Source organism: Cannabis sativa, chromosome 2 (assembly GCF_029168945.1).
Source record: "Cannabis sativa cultivar Pink pepper isolate KNU-18-1 chromosome 2, ASM2916894v1, whole genome shotgun sequence".
NCBI classification, from domain to species: Eukaryota; Viridiplantae; Streptophyta; class Magnoliopsida; order Rosales; family Cannabaceae; genus Cannabis; species Cannabis sativa.
The window spans coordinates 24,047,454-24,064,145 of record NC_083602.1 but is presented as its reverse complement, the minus strand read 5'-3'; the positions used below and the strand labels follow the sequence as shown (position 1 = coordinate 24,064,145).

Here is a 16,692-nt window from a genome sequence, read left to right as displayed (position 1 = left end):
CAGCTTCTCTCCTTTTTTTTCGAGATTAGCGTTTGCGGCAACCCCACGACCCTTTCTGACCGGAGGTGGAACTATATATATTCGAGGGAAAAATAATTTTATTAGTAAATCATACATTCACTATTTATATTCAGAACTATTGTAGATTTGAAAAAATATGAAAACCTGCTTCACAAGACGACGGTACCCTAGAAGGATCAGGGGGATCCCTGCCATCACCATCCCCACCGTGGTATGTCGCTAACGTAGCTGACATTTTACTTTACTTTGAAGACGGAAAAAAATGTAAGAATTCACAAATGTGAAACACATAATTGAAATATCACACAAATGTTAATGCGAAAGAAATTAAATAGTCCTTTAATTGTAAAAAATTTTAGTAACAAATGTTTACAAAATAAAAGTTACACTGAAGAATCACTATCATTTCCATCATTCACTAAGTTTACATTTTCATCCTCCACATGTTCAACTAGTAAATCATCTACTTCTTCAGCAACATAATTTTCATCAAGTTCATTATTCTCTATCTCAGAATCCACTAACTGATCGGACGATTCAACAATTACTGGAGGTTCATTCGATTGCATAATCAACTCTCCAAGATCAACCGTCAACACAAAATTGGCAGAGTTAGAATCACTAACAACATCTACATCAGTCTCATCTTCGTTGTCAGTAATGTCCCAAATTTGTCGATGGCTAATATCTTCAACAACCTTCCAATCGCGACCTCTGAGTGGATCTTCAAGATAGAAAACTTGCTTCGCCTGGTTAGCAAGGATGTACGGTTCATCTTGATACCAATATCCACGAGTATTTATACTAGTTATATTATTTTCAGTGATTGTCTTCTTTCTTAATGGATTAGTGTTATACCATTTACATTCAAACAATGACACTGTATATGCACCAGTATAAGATATAGTGATTACATCTTCAAGTGTGCCGTAATAATTAAACCCTTCAGTTCCAGCAACAGTAACACCACTATTTTGTGTCTTCCGCTTTTGGTCTCGCTTTGATGCAATAAACCGAACACCATTCACTACACAACCTTCGTAAAATGTTGCTAAGTAATCGGACCCGGAAGCGAGAGCGAGTAACTCATCACCATTTTGTAAAGTTCCAAGCTTGTGCAACTCATATATCTAAATACATAAAATGTATTAATATGAGAGGAATATAAATGATTGAATTAAAACTTTACAATTTTGTCGTTATACCTTCTTATGAAACCACGAACGGAAAGTTTGCCTATGCAAGACATCGTGATTACCATTAGGATATTCATGCCTGATCTTGTCCAAATGTTCACTGTGAAGTATGATAATGTCAAGATACAATAGAGGGAGATAGAAAATAAAAACTAAAAATTTAATAAAATAATTTATAAAAATGTAACAAACTTACTCTAAGTAAGCTTGGATTTCAGGAGAATTTTGAAGAATGTACCACTCAGCTTTTGCACGACTGATATGATCAAGAGGCTTGATAAGTCCGCTAGTTAAAGGACGAGATTGAGAATTAAAAACTGAGAGATAGCGACAAACAGAAGGCGCATCTTCATTTCGATCAAGCCGATTAAATCTTGTTTCACACCCTTTAAAGTACATTGAACAAAAGGTTACTGCCTCATCAGCAACATAACCTTCTGCAATTGACCCTTCAGGACGTGCCTTATTTCCCACATAATTCTTCAATTTTTTCATGTACCTTTCAAAAGGATACATCCATCTCATAAAGACCGGGCCACCCAATATCGCTTCTTCAGGCAAATGCAATACCAAGTGTATCATTATGTCAAAAAAAGCTGGAGGAAAAATCAATTCCATCTTGCACAATAACATAATTAAATTATTTTGAGCATCCTCCATATCTTTTATATTTAGAGTTCTAGAGCATAACTGTCGAAAAAAATTACACAGCTGAGTAATAGTTGTTGCAGTGTCACGAGGTAGAAATTTACGGACACCAACCGCTAGTACTCGCTGCATAATGACATGACAATCGTGGGATTTTAACCCAATAATGTTAGACTCATCTGGAGAAACTTTGCTCTTTAAATTTGAACAGAAGCCATCGGGAAACTTTATTCCTTTAACAAACTGACAAAAAAGTTGTCTTTTCTCACGAGTCAAAACATAAGGAGCATGCGGTTTCATTAGCCTCCCATTCCCATCTTCATAAATCCACAACGATTCCCTAATACCCATCTTCTTTAAATCATGGCGCGCATTGGTTGTGTCCTTTGATTTATCATTATCCAAGATGGTTCCTAGGAGACTATCACACACATTCTTCTCAACATGCATGACATCAATGTTGTGTTTTAAAATATTCGTGCTCCAATACTCCAACTCGTAGAAAATACTTTTTTTCCTCCAATTATAATTTTCTGCAACTCTTCTACGTTTCACGCCCCCAAAATTTTCATGATGTCCGGGAATTTGGGGTTCGAGAATTAACTTGTGATAATATTTCTTCACAGGTAAATCGTCTTGGAGGAGGTCTTCTTTCAACTTTACCATCAAATCGAGTATCCCTTCTCATTGCATGGTTACTTGGCAAGAACCTTCGATGACCAACATATGATGTCTTCCCGATCACTCGAATGGACGTCGTGTCTTCATTACAAGTAGGGCAAGCTTTATAACCTTGACCACTCCACCCAGACAAGCTACTACGAGTAGGAAAATCATTCACTGTCCACAAAAGCGCAGCACGCATGGTGAACATCGAGTTGGTCGAACTATCTCTCGTTGCTACCCCATTATTCCACAACTCCTTTAATTCATCCACCAAAGGTCTTAAAAATATATCCATGTCTTTACCTGGAGATTTTGCACCAGGAATTAGGGTAGATAGCAAAAAATAATTATCTTTCATACATAACCAAGGTGGTAGATTATAGTTAGCCAACACCACTGGCCACATGCTGTATGCAAGACTCATGTTGCCAAATGGATTAAATCCATCAGCAGCTAACCCAAGTCGAACATTTCTTGGGTCCCTTGCAAACTCGGGATGTTTTGCATCAAAGTCTTTCCAAGCTAAACCATCGACCGGGTGTCGCAACACCCCATCATCTTTTGATTTTCCAGTATGATGCCATATCATGCTTTTCGCTGTAATCCTCGAACTATATAATCTTTTAAGTCGAGGTGTCAACGGAAAGTATCGCATGACTTTGCAATGAACTTTTTTTCCTTTCCCGTTCTCGGAAGTAACCCAACGACTAGTTCCGCAAACTGGACAAGCCTCCTTGGATGCATTCTCCTTATAAAATAAGCAACAATTATACAAACAGACATCGATATTATCATAACCCAAGCCTAATTTCTTCAATCTCTTTTTTGCCTCGTAGTAAGTTGATGGAATATTATTTTCCTTCGGAAACGCAAACTTTAAAAGCTTCAATAATTCTTCAAAGATGTTATTAGGAATTTTTCCCCTAACTTTTAAATGCAATAGCTTTGCTAAAAAGTTAAGAGATGAAATCCAATCACAACCGGGATACAATTCAGCTTCAATTTCCTCAAATAAGTCATCAAATTGTGGGTTTGTGGTTGGTTGTTCATCTTCTCCTTGCGGTTCCTCAGTTGTCGAGGGAAAGAAGTCTTCTAAAATAGGAATCATTTCATCCTCTGATTCAACATCTAAGCAATCGTTACATCAACGACGGCATCCTCAGGCTCCCCGTGATAAATCCACTTCTCATATCCTTGCATAAAACCTCAATCAAATACGTGTGCTCTAACCCTATCTATTTTTTCAAACCTACTATTTATACATCTCACACAAGGACATCGTATTCGTCCATCACAATCCTTATGTTCTGATGCCATTGCTAAAAAGGCTTGTAGACCATTCCAAAATTCATGGCAACCACGATTTCTGATTTTGGTCCAAGACTTATCGATTGTCGCCATCTACAATTTAGACGACAAATGAAGTATTAAATATTTAAATTTTTGTAAAGTCTTATGAAATTTTATGAGTACGAATTTTATGATATATTTTTAAATATAATTATAAATATGAATTATTATTGTTCTTTATTATTAATTTTTAAATTTTTGTAAAGTCTTATGAAATTTTATAAGTACAAAAGTTATGATATATTTTTAAATATAATTATAAATATGAATTATTATTGTTCTTTATTATTAATTTTTAAATTTTTGTAAAGTCTTATGAAATTTTATGAGTACAAAAGTTATGATATATTTTTAAATATAATTATAAATATGAATTTTGTAAAGTATTATGAAATTTTATGAATACAAATTTTATGATATATTTTTAAATATAATTATAAATATGAATTATTATTGTTCTTTATTATTAATTTTTTAATTTTTGTAAAGTCTTATGAAATTTTATGAGTACAAAAGTTATGATATATTTTTAATATAATTATAAATATGAATTATTATTGTTCTTTATTATTAATTTTTAATTTTTTGTGTTATTTTTATTATTTATAAAAAAATAAATTTATTTTCTAAATTTAAATAAATATCAAATAATTAAATTTTAAATGAATTATTATTTTTTGAAACTTAAAAATTAGTTATCAAAATTTAAACTAATTATATTATAAAAAAATTCATTTTACATATTACACTATAAAAATTCATTAAATTATTAAATTTTAAATTTTTAATTTTTAAATTTTTGAATTATTTATCATTTATATAAAAATAAATTTATTTTCTAAATTAAAATAAATATAAAATAATTAATTTTTACCACCTTAAAAATACAAAAAAAATTATTTTTTAAAATTCAAATAAAAGTTAATCCATTTAATTTAAATTTTAATTAAAATTAAAAAAATAAATCAAATCTTCTAATTAATCTTTTTAACTTTTAATATTTATATTATTTATTAAGTTACTAAAAAACTAATTATTATTATTTAAAAAAATCTTTTTATATATATATTAAGCTATAAACTAATATTTTTTTTTCTAATTTTTTAAATTTTTTTCAATATTCTAAATTTGCTAAATTTACTTTTCAAATTTTAGCAAACTTAACAACAAATTAATTTAATTTCAATAAAATCTAACATAAAATAAACAAATACAAATTACTAATAATACCAATCTGAAAACAAAAAGTATAACATATTACTAATTACTAAAATTAATTAAAAAACCTACAAATAACAACAATACAATATACAACAATGTTACAATATATAAATTATATATACATTAACATATACTATATATTTTCTTCAAAAAAAAAAACCATATACTATATATTTTATATACACAAATATATAAATAAAAAAAATAATATATACAAAATATACACTACACTATTATGTTTAAACTATTATATAAATATAATATATATATACAGATTAATATATACAATACATACACTACACTGTTATGTATAATATATATAATGTACAGTTTTTATACTTTACATAATAATACAATACAATATATATACTACACTGCTATATACATATATATATAAACTGTGGGATATGATTTTGTCCCATGATGTACTTTCCCGCAATGTATTCCGTGGTACATTAGAGGGGTCTCAGGGTACATTAAATGAGTGTCAGGGTACGTTTTTACTTTTTAACCCTAATTACCCCTAGATCAATCTCAGCCGTCAGATCAAATAATTCCCTCATCTGACGGCTGTCGTACATCACGGATTACAATCCGTGAAAGTACAATAACGGGACAAAATCATATCCCTATAAACTGTTATATACAAATATATATAATATACAGTTTTTATAAAGTATATATACACATAAAAAAATCAAAACTTATATATATACCCAATTATATATACACAAATATAGATAAACATATATTTATATATAAATATACCCAATTTTATATACAAAAATATATATACACACAGATTTTTCTATATAAAAACCTACATTTATAAACTCAAAATTATTTAAAACCTAAAATATATAACATTCAAATTTTAAATATACATTATATAAACCAATCTAAAACATAAAACTATATAATAACAAATCTAAAATAATAATAAAAAAAAAAACAATACTTACCTAAAATAACCGGTGGTGCGTCGGGGTGGTGGTACGTCGGGGTGGTGGTGCGTCGGGGTGGTGGTGCGTCGGGGTGGTGGTGCGTCGGGGTGGTGGTCCGTCGGAGTGGTGGTGCGTCGGAGATGGAGGCGGTGGGAATTTTCAGAAAAGGAGAAGGGGAAGGAGGAGGCGGTTAGGGTTATTTTTTGAGAGAAAATGGAAAAATGGGGATGAGGGGTCTGATGGGGTATATATAGTGTTATTAGCGGCGGGGTCAGTGTTATTAGCGGCGGGGTATTAGCGGCGGACCCCGCCGCTAATAACATTTAATTATTTTTTTATTTTTTTAAATAAAATACTATTAGCGGCGGGGTCCGCCGCTAATACCCCGCCGCTAATAGTTTGAATCACAATGGGCGGGATTTTTCCCGCCCACCTATTAGCGGCGGGGTATTAGCGGCGGACCCCGCCGCTAATAGTAATAGCGGCGGGCATTAGCGGCGGACAGCCCGCCGCTATTAATTTTTTTTTTAAAAAAAAAATTCCGCCCCCCAATAGCGGCCAAGCAAGGGCTCCGCCGCTAATAGCCCCATTATTAGCGGCGGAGGAGCTCCGCCGCTAATAGGCCCGCCGCTATTGGGGGAATTCTTACCCCTAAAATCTCAACCCGCCAACCCACCCGAAGGGTACCGGGTTGAACCCAACCCGCCCGAAACTTTTTTAAATTTTTTTTTTGCGGGTTCACTAGTTCGGGTTCGGGCGGATTGCTCGGGTTCGGGTCAAACCCGTTCAAAATGTTCAGCTCACCCTATGATTGTTTCATGCAATCAACTAGTACTTCGTTGATGGTGGAAATAACTTGAATTCTTAATTTATATATTTTGCTTATATTGTTTAAACTTGAGATCTTATGTCTGGTTTTGCCAAAATAGATGGGAATAGCTCAATTAGAAAAAAAAAAAAAAAAAAAAAAAAAAAGATGGGAATAGCTTTATTCCTTTACTAACTTAGGTGAATTCTCATTCTTAAAAGGTTTTTCAAAATAATATATACATATATTTATATATTCATTTATATTTATAATAAGCTAATAAAGCCGATCACACAGCATCATATACAATATTTGATTGAGTTAGCTGGCTTGTAAATTGGATTAAAAAATTTCATTTGATTAAATCTTCAAGCAACCTTTGGTTCTTTTTTTCTCTTTGATCCTATTCAACGAGTCGACATGTATATGAAATCATTAATCAACCCAAGAATATATATAACCAATAATTTAATGACGTGACATTATTGTTTGATTGGAAACACTAAAGAAAACAAAAGTTAAAGAATTATTGAGAGTGTCACGGTAAAACCGGAGATCTACATTAATTTTAGCAATAACTATATTGATATAATTATATGTATAGTTCACCGTTTTCATATTTACGCTACCATTTATAATTTTCACGAGCTCAATATTAAATAAATAAATAAATAAATAGGAACGACCCTAAAGGCAAAAGCATATACATATAGAAATCCACTTGCGACTAACCTAAATATCTAGTTATCTGCCACAAAAGTATAACCGAAAAAAAAAAAATATGGCCTTTGCATTTAAGTTCAGTTCTCCTTATTTACTATCTTCTTCAGTTTTCTTTTGTCTCCTTCTACTCATTTATTTTTCTCCCTTTAATCAACGAACCCGTTTTAGTACACTAAACAATCCTTCCTCTTCTTCTTCTAACTCAGTAGTATCAGAGAAAAACGACACCGTTTTGGATGCCACAGCGCCAGTTTTAGGAGAACTTAACAGGCAAGGATATCATGATGATCATGAGTTTCCAATTTCCCCAGCTTTGGCTCCTGAAAATATCAATATTATCCAAGTAAGAGCTTATTAATTAATCCTATATACATAGGTACTTAACAATTTATTATATATCACTTGAGTTTTCTTAATACGTTGTTTGAATTGATGAATAGAGGAAGAGAAATTATAGCAGTGTACATAAAATTGAAGATGAGTTGGCCAGAGCAAGAGCCGCTATACGCAAGGCAATTCTCACCAATAATTGTACATCTGATAAGCACGAGAATTATATCCCCACTGGCGATATTTACAGAAACTCCTATGCCTTTCATCAGTTGAGTCCTTCTTTTGTATATATATTAATCAAACTATTTTTTTTTTTTTTTTGTATTTGTTTAAGAATTGCATATGTATACCCCAAAACCTTTCAATAATGCTCTTTAATTTCTTTTTATTGAAAAGGTTGATAAAGAATTTAATTTAGGATGTTCCCTTTATAAAATATACTCTACTCTCAAGCCAGTCCTTGTTTTTTTTGGTGAAAGCAATCCTTTTTCAGCTACATTGTCCCACTAATATTCTCATTACATTACATTGCTCTTGCTAGGATTATAACATAGAATTATGAGCTTTATGAGTCATTATTATTATTTTTGAATGCAGGCATTATTATTATTATCAAGTTTTCCTCAATTAGGGTTAATTAAGTATTTAGGGTTACTCATAAATACTTAATTAAATTTATCTAAAAATATTGCTTAATTATATAGCATATGAGTTATTCGTGTATTTATACTTAAAGTTAAACCTTTAGCTAGCTTTCATGGGAGTAGTGTAAGCTTTAACACAACTGCAAGGTTCATAAAATTCAGAGACATATATTATGCTCCGCCAAAATATGGAGCATTATTCTTTGACACCCTTTCCTTACTGGTATTTTCAGTGTTTCTATACACGTTTACATTGCTTATATATGACTCCAAACTTTTGACTTGATTTTTCCCAAAAATATTATATTACATTTCTTTAATGTTTTATTATAAAATGCGTGCTTGTTTTATATAGGAGCCACATAGAGATGGTGAAGAGATTCAAGATATGGGCCTATAAGGAAGGAGATATACCCTTGTTTCATATGGGGCCCATGGTTAACATCTACTCAATTGAGGGCCAGTTCATGGATGAGATGGATGCTAGTGGGCTGAGCCCATTCTTGGCCCGTCATCCTGATGAGGCCCATGCATTTTATGTACCTATAAGTGTGAAGAGTATGGCTGATTTTCTATATGAACGGCCTAGACCTTATCTCTTCCATGGTCGAATGGTCCGAGTTTTCACTGATTATATCAACGTTGTGGCCCAAAGATACCCTTATTGGAATCGTAGCCATGGTGCTGACCACTTTATGGTTTCTTGTCATGATTGGGTATGTCATGCTATTATACTTGATGATTTACTATTTTATTAACACTAAAGGCTTATATAGTGCTGTAATGTTCAACATCATACACAAAAGGAATATACAGCTTAAGAAAATCTGTAAGCTGTATATTCTATGCTACTTCGTTCTTCACTATATAAAATAGCATAGAATATACAGCTTACAAAAGTACTTGTTTCTAGGCTTTCTTCTTCTAGTAGACCTTTGTTTTGTTTTCACACATAATAACTCATTCATAGACTTGACATGATTCATATATTAATACTACGATGCATGATGCTCTCAGCTTAATTATCTAGTTAAGATAACATTGGTATTTGTTTTATAGGCTCCAGAAATCATACGTGACGATCCAAAGTACTTCAACAATTTTATAAGAGTCCTATGCAATGCTAACGTATCAGAAGGTTTTCAGCCTATGAGAGACGTTTCATTACCTGAATACAACTTGCCAATGAATCACAAACTTGGACCACCTCCACTAGGCCAATCTCCGACAAACCGCAAAATCCTCGCCTTTTTCGCTGGCGGTGCCCATGGAGACATTAGAAAGTACTTGTTCGAGCATTGGAAGGATAAAGATGATGAAATCCAAGTTCATGAGTACCTTCCCAAAGGACAAAACTATAATGAAATAATGGGAAGGACCAAGTTCTGCTTGTGCCCAAGTGGGTCTGAAGTTGCTAGTCCTAGAGTTGTGGAGGCCATGTATGAAGGTTGTGTTCCTGTTCTCATCTCTTATAATTATTCCTTGCCTTTTGGTGAGGTTCTTGATTGGACCAAATTCTCCATTCAAATCTCACCCAAAAGAATACCTGAGCTTAAGAAGATCTTGAAAGCCATTCCTCATTCCAAGTTCTTGAAGTTACAAAAAAAGGTGTTACAAGTGAAGAGGCACTTTGAGCTCAACAGACCAGCTAAGCCGTATGATGCATTTCACATGGTGCTTCACTCGCTCTGGCTAAGAAGACTTAACATTAGGCTACCACATTGATTTACCAGGCTTTTTACACATTATCTTCTAATTGATTTAACTATGACCCCATTGAGTATATGTTTCTATTCCAGAAATAATAGAGATGCTTTAGATTCAATAAATCAGACAAGCAAACAAAGCAAATTTTGGTAAATGGCCTTCAAAATCACTAGAAAACATCATTTAGAAACTCTCTTGTGCAACTCTTCAAAGACTGATCATAATCAACCATACACCCTACAAAATTGCTATGAGAAATTTAATGCATCACCTCCTAAGTACATTGCTCTCCGTATCTGTGCAAGTGAGTATCTTTAAGTGTAGAAGCAAAACACTAAAGATGTTCAACCTACATTACCATTTTTTCACCAGCTCTTGCCTCCACAGGAAAACTTGTTTGGAAGACAATCTCATCATTTCACATTTCTAGAATTTATAATGTTTAACCATGTGGAAATTGAAAGGCATTAAAAAGTATTTATATGTGATTACCTGCAATCATGTAGATTTTCTCCAAATCACTGACCCTTTTCTTCACTTCTATCTTGTTCAAGCAATTCATGGTAAAAGTATAAAATGAGGAAACATAAACAAATGAATCTGTAATGACATATAATTTATTTTGAAAATGTGAATTGTAACAAATAAAGATATACAAGCTGGTTGGGTAACTCAATCAAATAAACTATTATGAATCATAGTTCCATTTTCTTTTATGCATGAAAAGAAATATGCAGAGCAATCTAATTTGCTCATTCCAGCTTATCACCAATATGTGATAGCATATAAACACGCTATCATCTTCGGTCTATGTTAAATAATTGTGTGGTTAAAAAGAAAAAAATGGGTCCACCATCGTCGAAGACTTGGCAATTAAGGGTACAAAATTACCCTACTCGGTGCTTGTCTCAGCACTTTCTTTCCTGAAAGCATGCAACCTTTCCTTCAGTTTCTTACTCTGTTCAAAGTTTTCTTTCCTCTTTAGAGCTTTCTGTGAACAATTCCAAACTCCTTAAAATCAACATACCATTAAAACTTGAACAATAAATAGACACTAGCTGAATAAAAACTCACTTCCTGTCGAAAGCAACGATCAAGCTTTATCTTGAGATCCGTACATTCACCAAAGAATTTACCAATAGGATGATCCAAATGACACTGCTGGAACAGCTCAATTATCTGCACAAAGCAGAAAATAAATATTGAAGCGTCAATCTATCTTTCTATCTTTCGCTGTTGTTTCATAAGAATTTTAATGTGTTTTGGCCTAAACAAGTTCCCAACCAAGTAATTCAGAAAAAAAAAAAAAAGTTCCCAACCATGTAATTTAGCAAAACAAATGTCTCATTAATAAGAAATCAAAAAAATTACTGCTAGGTGCATTCATCAATTATATTTCAAGGAAATGACAGTAAACAAACATGTCTTGGAAATAGTTTAAAGCCTGTTTCTTAATTGAAACAGTGTGACGTAGAGCAAGAAACATAGTGCTAGTTACTCAAAATTTTGAAAAATTCTGATTAATAATTTGGAGTGCCATGGTGCATAAACAAGAATCATCAATGAAAATACGAATCAAAAGATACTATTTGTTCTTTTGTCTACCTAATGTGATTTTATTTATTACCAAAAATGTACAAGAAGTTGAGGATCCCAGGCGCACCTTTGATACATCAACAATTTCAGAGGACTTTAAATGTTCTTGGACAACCACATTTGCACCATATTCACGGACTAGAAAAGACATTGCCATTATGAGTATAGGATTTAAGATGGTGCATTTTGGGCTGTTTGAAGCTTTAATTGGAGAAATAGCCAGAGAACCCCCTATTGGTGGTTACAAGAAAATAAATCAGTGCTATTATAGTTATGAAAGCTGTGGAATGGTTGGGCTGTATGAGGAAAAAATTCTTAGAAAATTTAACATCTTTTAGAAAGAAATCTGGCAAAATTTTAAATCCTGGGCAGCACTTTAGTTGAAGAGTTTAAGAATTTTGCTTGTCCTAGGTCATTAAGAATTTGGGAGATTGTTCTAGTTTAATAATTTATGTTTTTATTTTCCCCTAGGAATTCTTTGTTTCGCTTGCTCTTTTCAGCAATATTTCTAACCAATATAAATATAAAAATAGATCATATTCACGTACATATATCTAGTATGAAGTAATATGTAAAGATCTGGTGCTATATATTCGAAGGACTATACTAAACAACAAATACATAAAACCCCAAAATTGAAGGGAAAGAGAAGACAGTGAAAAATGGACTCACTTCGGCACACATGGGATGCTTGTGAAGCGTTAATGGAGGATGCATTATTACTCCTTCCTCAATCCAATTGAACAAAATGCAAGCAAGCTTGAGATTTTGTCAATTGAGAGGGGTTTAGAAATTAGAAGCAGAGGAAGACGGTGGTTGGTTGCTTCTAGAATCTAGATAGTAGAGAGTGGGTCGGGTCGAATTTTTTTCATCTGTTTTGTTATAGGATTCGGGTTCGGATACAACCCGAATCTAGCGGCCTTTTCGTACCCAAACCAAGTACTACTACTAATAAAATTTTTTTAAAGTAGTAAAAATAAAATAAAAGTTCTTCAACGAAGACCAGCTTTGGTTGAAGATGAAGTGTTGAAGCCATTAAAGTAGTAATAATAACATAAAAGGAATCAGCGAAAAGGAGGCCAAAAAATTAGCGAATTGGGTTTTTGTATGGGTGAGAGACCTGAAACACGGTTTCGTTTCGGCTTCTACTTCACGAGAGCCCAGAATCTCATTTGCTTCGTAAGGTGATTTTTGGTCGATAAATTGATCTGGGTCTGGTTCAAGTTAAGAAATTTCGGTGACCCAGAATAAGCTGAATTTTTCTGAATTAAAAAAAATGGCTTCTCTGTCAAGCACAGGGGTAGCTCCTCTAATTATACCCAGTGATTCTCTCCGGTCTGTTCTGTTCGGAAGAACAATGCTTTATAGCGGTTCTAGGCAGAAGAAAGTGCACGATAAGATCATTTGTTCTTGCATGGCGCCTCCCCAGAACTTGAGGAATGATGGGTCCTTTGCTACCAAATTCAATGTAAATACTTTGCCCCTATTTTAATATAGCTTTTGCTTTCTTTCTAGCGTTATTCTTTCATGAGAATTCCATTAGATTGGTTTGAACACCTTTTTAAGCATATGTTTTAGTTCGAGCTAGTTGTCTTGTTTCTGTACTAGTGATTGAATAATTCATTTATTAAAAGCCATATATGGAGTGGAGGTGAACTGTGAAACTTTGATTTATGGACATTTCTGCTGAAAATTCATTGATAATTGTTTTGCACTCTGATTTGAAGCGGTTCTGTTCTTATTGGACTGACAGAGATTATGTGGTTAGGATTCATTTAAGTCAGGTGAGTTGAGCAGGGTTCGGGAGCCTGATTATGGTGATTCTGATGTTCTAATTGAGTGTCGAGACGTCCATAAATCATTTGGAGAGAAGCATATATTGAGAGGTGTGAACTTCAAGGTGAATCTAATTTCATCTGTTAAAATACCAAATCATTGTCTATTTTATTTTCTGGTTGATGATTTTTGTGTAGTGTTGCATTACATTTTCTTATATACTGTTGCCTTTTCTCTTGTATAGATTAGACATGGTGAAGCTGTTGGGATAATTGGGCCATCTGGTACTGGAAAATCTACAATTTTAAAGATTATTGCAGGACTTCTAACCCCAGACAAGGTAATTATTTGGATCAGGCTTTCCCTAGAGTGTCCTTACTCAATTAAATCATCTTTATCTTAATTGAGCTTTAGAATTTTGAACATTATAGAATTGCTTGATCTCATTTGTTGACTCTACTTACTATTCAATGAGCAGGGAGAAGTTTACATTCGAGGCAGAAAAAGAGCTGGTTTGATTAGTGACGAGGAGATTTCTGGGCTACGAATTGGATTGGTAAATATTGTTTAAAACTTATGTAGTTTAATGTATAGTTGGTTCTCACATTATGTAATTTATAATGCACTGGTCTATAATTTAACAGGTTTTCCAAAGCGCGGCACTTTTTGATTCTCTCACAGTTCGGGAAAATGTTGGTTTCCTCCTGTAAGAAAACCTACACTACCCTTGTTTTATTTAATAGCATCTCTTTAAGTTAGATTTTGTGATTTTAATATTGTACTCCTAAGATAAGTGATACATTTGAGTTTTGTTGGATAGATATGAGAACTCAAGCATGCCTGGTGATCAAATTTCAAAGCTTGTGACAGAAAGCTTGGCTGCTGTTGGATTAAAGGTAATATTCTAGCTATAAATGTCTAATTATTCTGACAGAATAGAAGTTACATTTCCAAAAGCCCATGTGCTGCTTTTACTAGATTTTGGCCTTTATAAGGCGTCCTGTGGTTCTGTTTCTCACATGCACTAACCTTGATTTTTGTTCTCTATATCCCATCAGGATGTGGAGGAAAGGATGCCTTCTGAATTGTCTGGTGGAATGAAAAAAAGGGTTGCATTAGCTCGATCGATTATTTGTGATACTTCAAAGAAAGCTATAGAGCCTGAGGTATGGTTTGGTTAGTGCATAATAGCTTGCAAGTGTATGGTTTTTACTCAATCAGCCTTTTTTTCTATTATGCTTGATATTGTTGGAAACAATTTTGTAGACGTCCCCACAGTGTGTGTAGGAAAGATACTCCTTATATTACCATGCTAATCTAGAATGGAGAGTTGGATTTTTTTTTTACATAAAGCACTCATGTTGATATAAACAGATTAAAACCTTTTGTTTGATTGAAAAAATGGAAGGAAAAAAGTTTATTTCAGTCCCCCTTTTTTCCTTTTATCTCTTTCCAAATCCAGCTAAGTGGACGACCTGTGAATAAAGTAAGAGAAAGTAAGAGGAATTCTTTGAATTTGAGAAATCATCAAACAACTTTGTTGACAATTATTTGTTTGGTCAGAAGAGACCTCCAACTATTCTTTTATTGGATTAGTGAACAGTTTCAATATTTTTATATTCAAATATGACCAGAGAGGACAAACTCATTACATAAAAAAAAAATATTGTGAATTCTGATATGTATCAGATGTAATTGAGTGTGAAAGTCAAATTAATTGAAAGATTCATGTTTGGTTCGGGGAGGAATCGTGGAAGTTTTGGAATGGAAAGATGATTTACTTTCATTAAGTGTTTAATTAGATAATCGAAAACGTAAGATGTTGAAGACTGCTCAGTGTATGTGTACGAAAAGTACTTCATATTTTATGGGTGTGTTTAGTTTTATTCTTTGTACATTGTACACTTTGTTTATAGATTTCAACACGGATGAGTGGCGCATGTTGATCCTTACACATACGTTTCCATACATATCCTCTAATATACATAATATTTTCATGTTGATTTGGCAAAGGCAGCTCAATGTTTTAGTGTCTTCTGACATTCTTCTAAATCCTTTTAAACAGGTTCTTTTATATGATGAACCTACGGCTGGGCTTGATCCTATCGCATCTACTGTTGTTGAAGATCTCATCCGATCTGTACACATGAAAGGCGAAGATGCAGTTGGGAAGCCTGGGAATATTGCATCATACGTGGTTGTCACCCACCAACATAGTACCATTGGAAGAGCGGTTGACAGGTTACGCTTTAAATTTCAATAATATCTCCTTTTCACCATGTTGATTTCTCTTACTTGTATGCTTAAGTAAACAGCTAGTTCATTATATTATTATTATAGGTTAATATTTCTTCACGAGGGTAAGATTGTTTGGGAAGGGATGACTCATGAATTTACAACGTCAACAAATCCATTTGTCCAACAGGTAACAAACAACAACAACAACCTAAGTCTGTCCTTCCATTCGCATGGCTACTAACATCATTCGACGTGTTGAACATTTCGTAACTCAAGACTTTGTGATGATGATTTCAGGCTTCTAATGTTTTTTAGTTTTCGCCTTTCGTCTTTTCAGTTTGCATCTGGGAGCTTGGATGGCCCAATTAAGTACTAGCCTTGGCAAATTGAGTCTGCGGTGCTGTTGTTAGTAGTCATCTACTTGGATTCCTAAATACTGAGAAATTAGCAGTGAGAACTTGTATGGAGCTAGCCCTTTTGCATACTCAACAAGAAATTCGAGTTTAAGCAATTGAGTTCTTGATGCTTGATGAGAAAGAGAAAAAAAAAAAAGCCACACTTTTTGGGTGCCAACTCGATTCAGAAGAGCCTGCTGAATCGACATTACTTACACATATAATTTGTTGTATTCTTAGGCCGGTTAGATGATTCAACCATTTGATATTGTTAGTGACATTTAAAATGAACTGTTCTTTCTACTGTAGTTCTATAAATTTATAAAATTCCGCTGATTTTATTATTTTTCATCGAACTATATCAATATTTTTTGCAACAACTTTTTAATCTTGTCAATGAAAAACAGTTACATGAAAATAAGGCTA

The 16,692-nt window shown here is 33.3% G+C and overlaps 4 protein-coding genes across 5 annotated transcripts; 2 read left to right on the top strand and 2 right to left on the bottom strand.

The window, feature by feature from the left end:
* Window positions 1–333: 333 nt before the first annotated feature.
* Window positions 334–2,693, bottom strand: LOC133034860 (uncharacterized). Its single transcript, XM_061110316.1, has 3 exons — window positions 1,414–2,693; window positions 1,227–1,317; window positions 334–1,151 (listed from the first exon to the last, which is right to left on the bottom strand). The coding sequence occupies exons 1-3, from the start codon at window positions 2,529–2,531 to the stop codon at window positions 405–407; spliced, it is 1,956 nt and encodes a 651-aa protein (XP_060966299.1). The 5' UTR covers window positions 2,532–2,693; the 3' UTR covers window positions 334–404.
* A 4,871-nt stretch (window positions 2,694–7,564) lies between these two features.
* On the top strand, window positions 7,565–10,383 carry LOC115721198 (probable glycosyltransferase At5g20260). Its single transcript, XM_030650457.2, has 4 exons — window positions 7,565–7,920; window positions 8,018–8,178; window positions 8,910–9,270; window positions 9,614–10,383. Exons 1-4 carry the CDS (start codon window positions 7,636–7,638, stop codon window positions 10,277–10,279), a joined length of 1,473 nt encoding a protein of 490 aa, XP_030506317.2. The 5' UTR covers window positions 7,565–7,635; the 3' UTR covers window positions 10,280–10,383.
* Window positions 10,384–10,848: 465 nt separating this feature from the next.
* LOC115721199 (uncharacterized) lies at window positions 10,849–12,668 on the bottom strand. Of its 2 annotated transcripts, XM_061110315.1 has the most exons (4): window positions 12,530–12,654; window positions 11,925–12,088; window positions 11,336–11,440; window positions 10,849–11,252 (listed from the first exon to the last, which is right to left on the bottom strand). In XM_061110315.1, exons 2-4 carry the CDS (start codon window positions 12,012–12,014, stop codon window positions 11,154–11,156), a joined length of 294 nt encoding a protein of 97 aa, XP_060966298.1. In that variant the 5' UTR covers window positions 12,015–12,088; window positions 12,530–12,654; the 3' UTR covers window positions 10,849–11,153. The 2 variants fall into 2 exon arrangements, with proteins under 2 accessions (XP_060966298.1, XP_030506318.1); XM_030650458.2 differs by lacking the exon at window positions 11,925–12,088 and having other exon boundaries at window positions 12,530–12,668.
* A 139-nt stretch (window positions 12,669–12,807) lies between these two features.
* Window positions 12,808–16,610, top strand: LOC115719289 (protein TRIGALACTOSYLDIACYLGLYCEROL 3, chloroplastic). Its single transcript, XM_030648270.2, has 10 exons — window positions 12,808–13,325; window positions 13,626–13,757; window positions 13,878–13,973; window positions 14,112–14,189; window positions 14,278–14,339; window positions 14,454–14,529; window positions 14,692–14,799; window positions 15,699–15,874; window positions 15,974–16,058; window positions 16,209–16,610. Exons 1-10 carry the CDS (start codon window positions 13,134–13,136, stop codon window positions 16,245–16,247), a joined length of 1,044 nt encoding a protein of 347 aa, XP_030504130.2. The 5' UTR covers window positions 12,808–13,133; the 3' UTR covers window positions 16,248–16,610.
* The last annotated feature ends 82 nt before the right edge of the window (window positions 16,611–16,692 follow it).